The sequence below is a fragment of the Anomaloglossus baeobatrachus genome, chromosome 5 (genome assembly GCF_048569485.1).
Source record: "Anomaloglossus baeobatrachus isolate aAnoBae1 chromosome 5, aAnoBae1.hap1, whole genome shotgun sequence".
NCBI classification, from domain to species: domain Eukaryota; kingdom Metazoa; phylum Chordata; class Amphibia; order Anura; family Aromobatidae; genus Anomaloglossus; species Anomaloglossus baeobatrachus.
This window is the reverse complement of record NC_134357.1, coordinates 246,397,957-246,406,719: the sequence shown is the minus strand read 5'-3', so window position 1 is coordinate 246,406,719 and position 8,763 is coordinate 246,397,957. Positions and strand designations below refer to the sequence as shown.

General features: G+C 42.7%; 1 protein-coding gene across 1 annotated transcript; it reads right to left on the bottom strand.

Annotated features, from left to right (window-relative positions):
* Nucleotides 1-4,824: 4,824 nt before the first annotated feature.
* LOC142310516 (uncharacterized) lies at nucleotides 4,825-7,981 on the bottom strand. Its single transcript, XM_075348045.1, has 9 exons — nucleotides 7,901-7,981; nucleotides 7,409-7,496; nucleotides 7,268-7,304; nucleotides 7,113-7,180; nucleotides 6,356-6,401; nucleotides 6,130-6,274; nucleotides 5,688-5,817; nucleotides 5,113-5,318; nucleotides 4,825-4,911 (listed from the first exon to the last, which is right to left on the bottom strand). Exons 1-8 carry the CDS (start codon nucleotides 7,979-7,981, stop codon nucleotides 5,293-5,295), a joined length of 621 nt encoding a protein of 206 aa, XP_075204160.1. The 3' UTR covers nucleotides 4,825-4,911; nucleotides 5,113-5,292.
* Nucleotides 7,982-8,763: the final 782 nt, after the last annotated feature.

Here is an 8,763-nt window from a genome sequence, read left to right as displayed (position 1 = left end):
TATAAAAATTATAAACATACAGGTGATAACCTTTATCAAGCAGTGGGTGGATCAAATCCCACACAATTTTCCCGCTCACCCCCAGAGTAGGTGGGCATTCTGGGGGTTGGATCCGCGCATCCTTCCCTTTGTAAACTCTAAAGCTGTGAGTGTACCCTGAGGTACTCTCATACAGCTTATAGAGTTTAATGCCGCACCTTGCCCATTTACTGTGCAGGTACTGTCGGAACTTCAGTGTGCCCTTGAAGTGGATGAGGGACTCATCCACACAAATTTCCCTCCGGGGAACGTACACTTCAGCAAACTTGTTTCTGAAGTGTTCGATGACCGGACGACTTTTGAGCAGTCTGTCAAAATTCGGGTCATCGCAGGGAAGACATTCCAAATTGTCCCTAAAATGAAAAATTTGTGCATGGCCTCAAAACGCTTACGGGTCATAACCATGCCAAATACTGGAGTGTTGTATAAAACATCAACACTCCAATATTGGCGAAGTTTTGGCTTCTTCACCAGCCCCATGTGAAGAGCCCGACCCCCATACTTCATCACTTCTACTGAATCTGTCGGGATCCAGCTAGAATATGCTGAGTTAGCATTTTGGGCCAAAAATCGTTGGGTGTAAAGATTCGTTTGCACCACCATGAGACTGACTAACTCTTCAGAGAAATAGACTTTAAAAAAGTCTATTTCTCTTAGGTTGGTAGTATCAAACTGGATTCCTGATTGGGGAAGAAAATCAGAAATCTGTGGTGCAAAGTTTTCAGAGGCTTGGGTCCATACCCGGTCACTAGTGCTGGGCTGGGGGTCACTCACGCTCTCCTCCGAGTCTTCCTCCCTGGGCTCCGGCTCTTCTCCCCTGTACCGTGACCGATTCCTCATCCTGTGATGTCTTCGCGGTGGTTTTTCGTCACTGGAGGAGGAAGAGGATTGGGAGGAGCAAAGGAATGTGGAGTCCTCTCCCTTGCTATCAGTCTCGGAGGCAACAAAGAAATATACCTCCTCAGCTGAATATAATCTCTGGGATCGCAAGGAGCTGGACATTGTATGTGTGGTATGTGCACAAAAAATTTATTTAGTGTCGGTGTGTGTGAGGAAAAAAATACTTTGTTTAGTGTGTGTCTTCGTCGAACAAGGAAAATCTAGAAAGAAAGAAAAAAAATACAGAAAAATATTAGTTTGGCAAAATAAAAAATCGGATGTCATTAAAAAAAAAAATTAAAAAAAATATGAGTGCTTGCACCTGACACTAAGGCTAGTGCCACACGTGGGAGCGATGCACGAGTCTCGCATCGCATCATCCGGCACAGCTGCACGCTTTTGCCTGGAAGCGTGCTGGATGATGCAATGCAAGATGGGAGAGGACGTGGCGGATAGAGGTGTGGCGGAGGATGGGAGAAGGTGCAGCAGATGGAGGAGCAGCGGAGGATGGGAGAGGGGGAGGATGGGGGGGAAGGTGGATGGGTGGAAGGGAAGGGGGATGGGGGAGAGGACGGGGGGAGGGGGTGTATGGTGAGATCGGGGATAGCTAACTTACAGGATGGATCTAGGCAGCAGGATCACAGCAGATGGAGGAGGGAGCAGGATCACACCAGATGGAGGAGGCAGCAGGATCACAGCAGATGAAGGAGGCAACAGGATCACAGCAGAGGAAGGAGGCAACAGATGAAGGAGGTAACAGATCGGGAAGGCTGAGAGGTGGGAGAGGGGGCAGCAGATGAAGAGGATGCGAGAGAGCGGGCAGCAGATCAGGGAGGGGGGCAGTAGCTAATGGGGGAGAGCTGTGATGGATGGAGGGCGGCAGCTGATCTGGGGCAGTGGCGGCAGATCGGGGACAGTGGTGGCGGATCGGGGGCAGTGGCTGCTACGGTAGCTGAAAGTGGGCAGTGGCGGCGGCGGGTGATCGAGAACAGTGGCAGCGGCTGATCGGGGGCAGTGGCAATAACTTACCGATGGGGCACGCGCAGGAATCGCTCTCCTCAGCTTCCACGGACGGAGTGAAGTTGAGGGGAGCGGTCACCGCCCCCAAATCCACGGTGATTGGAGAGATCAGTCACAACAAGGTCGGTCTCTCCAATCAGAGCTGGTGGAGCTGGGGGAAGGTGAAACAGAGGTCACCCAGCTCCAGCCAATGATCAGTGCTATAGCTGCACTGATCATGGCTGGATTTCAATGTTACAACCATTTTCAATGGCTAAAACATTACAGTGGCTGTGATTGGCTGAGCGGAGTTTGTCAGCCAATCACAGTGTCCGTAGGTCCGGGGAAGAGACACCACCCCTCCTGAGGTCAAACAGAGGCCCCCTCCTTTCTGAATCTTTGGTTTTTGTAAACCGATCGCAGCCTCCGGGCCGCGATTTCGCCATGAAGTACCAGGGAGTCATGACATACCCAGTACGTTATAGGTCACTAAGGGGTTAATATTAAATTTATTGCTTAATACTGAGAAGAATTAAGTGTGTACATAGAAAATAAACAGCCATACTTACTAATACCTGGTCACATTACTAATGCACTGCCGGATGCAGCAGACGCCCATGATGAAAGACTAGGGCCGCACAGGTGAGAACTACTGATGAACAGTAAGGTGGGGTACGGCTGCCCTGAATTACACATGTACATGGGTAAGGCTAGTATTAGGTGCCAAGTAGAGAATAACTGGAAACACCGCTATGGAGGTAGTCGTGCTTGAGGAAGGGATCATAGTCCTATAATACAGTATGAAAGACATCGGCAATGAAGAAGAAAAAAGCAGTAATCTTCCTGCAGATATATATTTAGTCCAGGATATGAGGAAGGTGGTGTATAGGTGAGGAGCCTTATGACATAAAGCCCCTCGCTTATGCTCCACCTTCCCCATGTCCGGCTGTAATCAGCAAACATGTCCTTGATAAAGAACATCCACACTGTGTGTGGAATTATTAGGCAAGTTGTATTTTAGAGGGTTTTTTTATTATTGATCAACAACTATGTTCTCAATCAACCCAAAAGACTCATAAATATCAAAGCTTAATATTCTTGGAAGTTGGAGTGGGTTTATTTTAGATTTGGCCATCTTAGGAGGATATCTGTTGGTGCAGGTAACTATTACTGTGCAGAATTATTAGGCAACTTAATAAAAACCAAATATATTCCCATCTCACTTGTTTATTTTCATCAGGTAAACCAATATAACTGCACAAGATTTAGAAATAAACATTTCTGACATGCAAAAACAAAATCCCAAAAAATTAGTGACGAGTATAGCCACCTTTCTTTATGATGACACTCAACAATCCATAGATTCTGTCATTGCATGATCTGTTTACGATCAACATTGCGTGCAGCAGCCACCACAGCCTCCCAGACACTGTTCCCAGAGGTGTACTGTTTTCCCTCCCTGTAGATCTTACATTTTAGGAGGAACCACAGGTTCTCTATAGGGTTCAGATCAGGTGAACAGGGGGGATGTCATTATTTTTTCATCTTTTAGACCTTTACTGGCCAGCCACGCTGTGGAGTAGTTGGATGCATGTGATGAAGCATTAACCTGCATGAAAATCATGTGTTTCTTGAACGATACCGACTTCTTCATGTACCACTGCTTGAAGAAGTTGTCTTCCAGAAACTGGCAGTAGGTCTTTGAGTTGAGCTTCACTCCATCCTCAACCCGAAAAGATCCCACAAGTTCATTTTTGAAGATACCAGCCCATACCAGTTCCCACCTCCACCTTGCTGGCATATTAGTTGGAATGGAGCTCTCTGGCCCATCCATCTGGCCCATCAAGAGTCACTCTCAGATCATCAGTCCATAAAACCTTTGAAAAATCAGTCTTAAGATATTTCTTGGCCCAGTCTTGACATTTTATCCTATGTTTCTTGTTCAAAGGTGGTCGTTTTTCAGCCTTCCTTACCTTGGCCATGTCCCTGAGTATGGCCAAACTGGTGGAAAATGGCATCTTGGCAGCTTCACACTTGATTTTCCTCAATTCATGGGCAGTTATTTTGCGCCTTTTTTGCCCAACACGCTTCTTACGACCCTGTTGGCTATTTGCCATGAAACGCTTGATTGTTCTGTGATCACTCTTCAAAAGTTTGGCAATTTCAAGACTGCTGCATCCCTCTGCAAGACATCTCACAATTTTGGACGTTTCAGAGCCCGTCAAATCTCTCTTCTGACCCATTTTGCAAAAGGAAAGGAAGTTGCCTAATAATTAAGCACACCTTATATAGGGTGTTGATGTCATTACACCACACCCCTCCTCATTACAGAGATGCACATCACCTGATTTACTTAATTGGTAGTTGTCTCTCAAGCCTATACAGCTTGGAGTAGGACAACATGTATAAAAAGTATCATGTGATCAAAACACTCATTTGCCTAATAATTCTGCACACAGTGTACTGGTGGAAATGTTGGCCAATAACAGTCTTTCCTTTTATGTTGGATCCAAATAAAATCTATATTAGCAGCAAGATTTACCACTTTAGTGAATGGAGCCGGTCACACAGATACGTGTAGTGCTCAATGCCAGATTACAGTCTGTGACATCCATACTATGCCATCAGGCGGACGGCCCAACCCTATATAAGTGAACCATACAAGGAGAAACAGGATAATTCCCGTCACCAAGTCTATAGGGCCTGACTCATTGTACCTTGTTAGAGATGATGTGTGAGGGGCAGACAAGAGGAGGGAAGAGAGGAGATCTAGTGAGCACATGAGATTTCTGGTAGGTGGTAATGGGAGATTATATAGTTATCTACACAGAGAAAGCATGGACAACAATATATAACTTCAATTTTATTTTTTTTGTTTCTTTTTGTGTAACATGTTACACGTTTCGTGTTTCGCTGGAGGACAGAAGGAGCAATCGTCCTCCACAGCGGCGACAATAGGATTTAGCATCCGCTATTTTCTGGTATCGTCCAAATCTGCAAAGAGAGAAGGAATATTGGTTATCAGACTAGAATGAATGTTGGTTAATACCATGAATTACATGAAAAGAACAAGTTGAAAACCATTATATTAAGAACTGATCCCAATACAGAAAACATAATATGCAGCACCTTAACCCTACAGCTGCCAGACGTCAGTCCATGCTGATATAAGTATAAAAGCATTATACCACTTACTTGTGATCACATATGGTACACTGGTAATTGTAATCATACTTGATGGTGTAGTTGTGACACCTTGTCACCTCCGGCAGCTCAGGGTGGATCTCGCGTATCATTTGTGCATACTTCTGCCATAATGGGCCATGGTTGTCACGCTCTTCCCCATCAATAATCCAGCAAGCCGCGTGGCACATTTCATGTGCGACTGTGGATCGTAGTCTCTGTAAAATAAAAGAGATTGTACATGATGAGAAAATCTAAGTACACCCTACTGGAGCTCTTTACATATCAGGGCATAATATAAAATATATGCTCCTTAAGAGGTCTTCAAATAAGGTAAAAAGATCCTGAGATGAACAACATATTTCCTATCGTGTTTTTTTCCCTACTTTTTAGATCTTCTAAGGACCTGATGCAATTTTATTTTATCCTGACATGTAAAACTTTAGAATTTTAAAGTGGGTGTACTCAGTTTTTCTTAGAAGAGTATGCAGGATTAGTATAAAAGATGTATTACATCCTAAGTAGCAGCGTCTGCCCTGTATACAGGGTCTCATGAAGCTGAAGGATGGAAGTGATGTGTCACCTACCGGCAGAATCCAGCACTCGGTTGGACAGCTGAATTAATGACATACGCTGATTATCTTTCATCATGTGGAGACATTGGCCAGATGATGTTTTTAGCCTCTTGTTCCACATGAAGTCCATTTTCTTAGGAAGCTAAAAAAGAGGAAACAAATTACATTAAATTTGGAAATTCTTTGACCCCCAATGTAACAAAGTACCCAACTCTCATGTGTGAGTTACACTACTGGGCTCATTACATGGGGCGTGAGGTCTTCTGAAAAGTGAGAACACATAAACATAAACTGATTCTAAAATGTCCAGATATCAAGTATTTGCCAAACTAAGCGAGTTTTACGTGAGATAATAACTACATTTCAGACCAGTGACATTGGGTTAGGGGGCCCATGATTGTAGATGGAGATAATGGATAAGTCATATATCCCCCAGATATAAGTGGTAAGATACCTGATAACCGAAGACTGTGCTATTATAATGGTGGTATAGCCGCTCCACCAGCTCTTCCCGTGTTACCTCGAAGTCGGTAACGTAGATGGAATAAGGAGATATTATGTCCTGAAGGAAGCAGCCGGGGATGTTACACAGCGGTGTCCTGGAAAGAAAAGGAATCCTCTATAAATCTACAGGGAACGTTTCTTACTATATAGAGATAGATGTGTCCAGAATAACTCACCTATGCTGTGCAGCATAGCTTTCCTCACCATCACATGGAAAATTATCTGTACAGAAATATGGAAGAGAGAAAATGATTTCTATATGGTTCACATCAGACGTGTCAGTGTGCAGGTCCATACTAGAGAGGGGTGTATAAATATGGAGCCTAGAGAGCTAATAACACTACACATAAGGGATCAGATCAGAATACATAGCTGACCAGACCACCAGAGACCACAGGACCCTCCACTTGGACCAGGATCAGAAATAATAATGGCGTTCAACCACAACAGGGCCCATGAGTTTCCGCAGACGTTTACCCCACCTGTTCCTTCAGTAATCTATACTTAATAATGATGTATGTGCTCAGTACAAGACCAGAAGTGAGCCCGTCCTCAATAGCCGGGGTGGACCCCTGGGTTGCCCAAAAAATACATTTGGAATTGTATTTAATTATTTTTTCCAATTTCACCTCACTTGGAATTTTTCCCATTTTTCAGTACATTATATGGTAACATGAATATCATTGATAAGAACATCTCATCAGACTGAAAACAAGCACTGATACAGCAATGTGGGAGGAAATAGAGGTTAAAGTTATCTCTCAAAGAAGGAGAGGAAAAAACAAATGTGGAAAAGCTAAAAACTGACCAAATAAAGACACTGGCACATTTATAATTTGCCTTTAATTGTTAGATTCATACACTGACCTGAGACCATACAGAAAACTCATTGTTACATTATAACCTGGATTGTATCTAGAGATGATCACTTACCATCACATGGGGGAATCCCTCCAATATTGGAGTCCTCATCATCACTGATGGTAATGACGGCATCGGAGCTGGGAAATAAAAGGAACAGAATATGAGCCAACATTAGCCATTAATACCCATCAGATATCTGGTAATGGAGGAGATGTGAGTCTTACCAGGTGTTATTGCCCGGATCAGGTGTAGAAATCCGATCTGTGGGAGAAACACAACATAAATCTCTTATTATTATATTATTTATATATTAATAGAAGTATTTCCCCTACCCCCAGAGCCTTTACTGGATCAGAGCACAGTACCTGGTATGCCCAGAGTTGGGCCCGAATTGAAGCCAGTGATGGTATCCTGGTCTGCAGACCTAGGTATTGGCTTCTTCCGTGGATGAGACTGAAAAAATGGGAAACATGTCAGATAAAATCTATAAACATGAAGATCTCCAATATATAATCTTAGTCCATATTCCACTGCCTCACATTTATTCACCTGTATGAATGTGGTTACCATTGTCCTGTGCTTATTTCATGTACAGAGTATGACGGGTGTACGGGAAACTTATGGTTAGGATATGGATAGGGGCGGTGGTGACATTTATATGTTTTCATGCAATATTATTATATAACTCGTACATGGAGATATAAGAAATACCAGGGTACTCTTTACTCTGCAAACATGATCTAAACTATCCCCCAATATTCCCTCTCTGGAGCTATATTCTTGCTTCCACCATCTTTTTCTGGGATTTTTATCCCACATGTATTCTAATTATTTAAAAATATAAAAGTGACGCTTACCTGATGGAAGTCATCATCATCACAGCTGTCCTCTGTGTCAGAGAGGACAACAATACGCTTAAAGCGTTTATTTCTGGACATATTCACAAAACTAACTCAACACACAAAAACACACAAAAACAAACTCAACACTAAAAACACTGAACACACAAAAACAAACTCAACACTAAAAACACTGAACACAAAAAAACACACAAAAGCAAACTCAACACTAAAAACACTAAACACTCAAAAACACACAAAAGCAAACTCAACACTGAACACAACACTGTCAACACACACAACTCACTCAACACATTAAATACACTCAAAACACTAAAATCACTGAAAACTCTCAAAACACTCCTCTCTCCTCAAACGCCTAAAACACCCTCAGCGGAACTTTGGATCGCGGGCTGTTCTATAGCATCCAGCCATTTGTGACATAATCGGAATGGTGTTATTGTGTTTTTTTTTTATTACAACTTTATTTAGAATATAAAAAAAATAAAACATTTACAGATACGAAAATGGAAATCAGAGAAAATAACAAGCGCTCTTATTCCCTCCTCCTGGCTATTTCCAATTATTCCCCCAAAAACTAATATTAAAAAAAAATACAAAATAGATCCCATTGTTGTATTGGGGGCTGGTTATTCCTCTTCCCCAAATTTTAATCCTTTCCACTGATTAACAGTTGAATAATTAAAGTAAAAAAGCGGTGATGTTAGTGCTGCTCAGTGTGACAGACAGGCAGGTAATATCTTCACAAGAATTTACCAAAAGAATAGGGGCTATGCGTTTTCCCATCAGACACACGTCTTCCTCAAGCCAGGCATGTTACATGTTTTATTGTATAACGTCCTTTGTTATTATTTATAGTG

Bases quoted from the DNA above. Each gene is read 5' to 3' on its own strand.
- LOC142310516 (XM_075348045.1), bottom strand. From the start codon at position 7,981: ATGTCCAGAAATAAACGCTTTAAGCGTATTGTTGTCCTCTCTGACACA. The intron at 7,497-7,900 runs GTAAGCGTCACT...CCATTTTTTCAG, and splicing joins ATGATGATGACTTCCATCAG to TCTCATCCACGGAAGAAGCC. The intron at 5,818-6,129 runs GTATCTTACCAC...CCTCTTTTTTAG, and splicing joins GCACAGTCTTCGGTTATCAG to CTTCCTAAGAAAATGGACTT.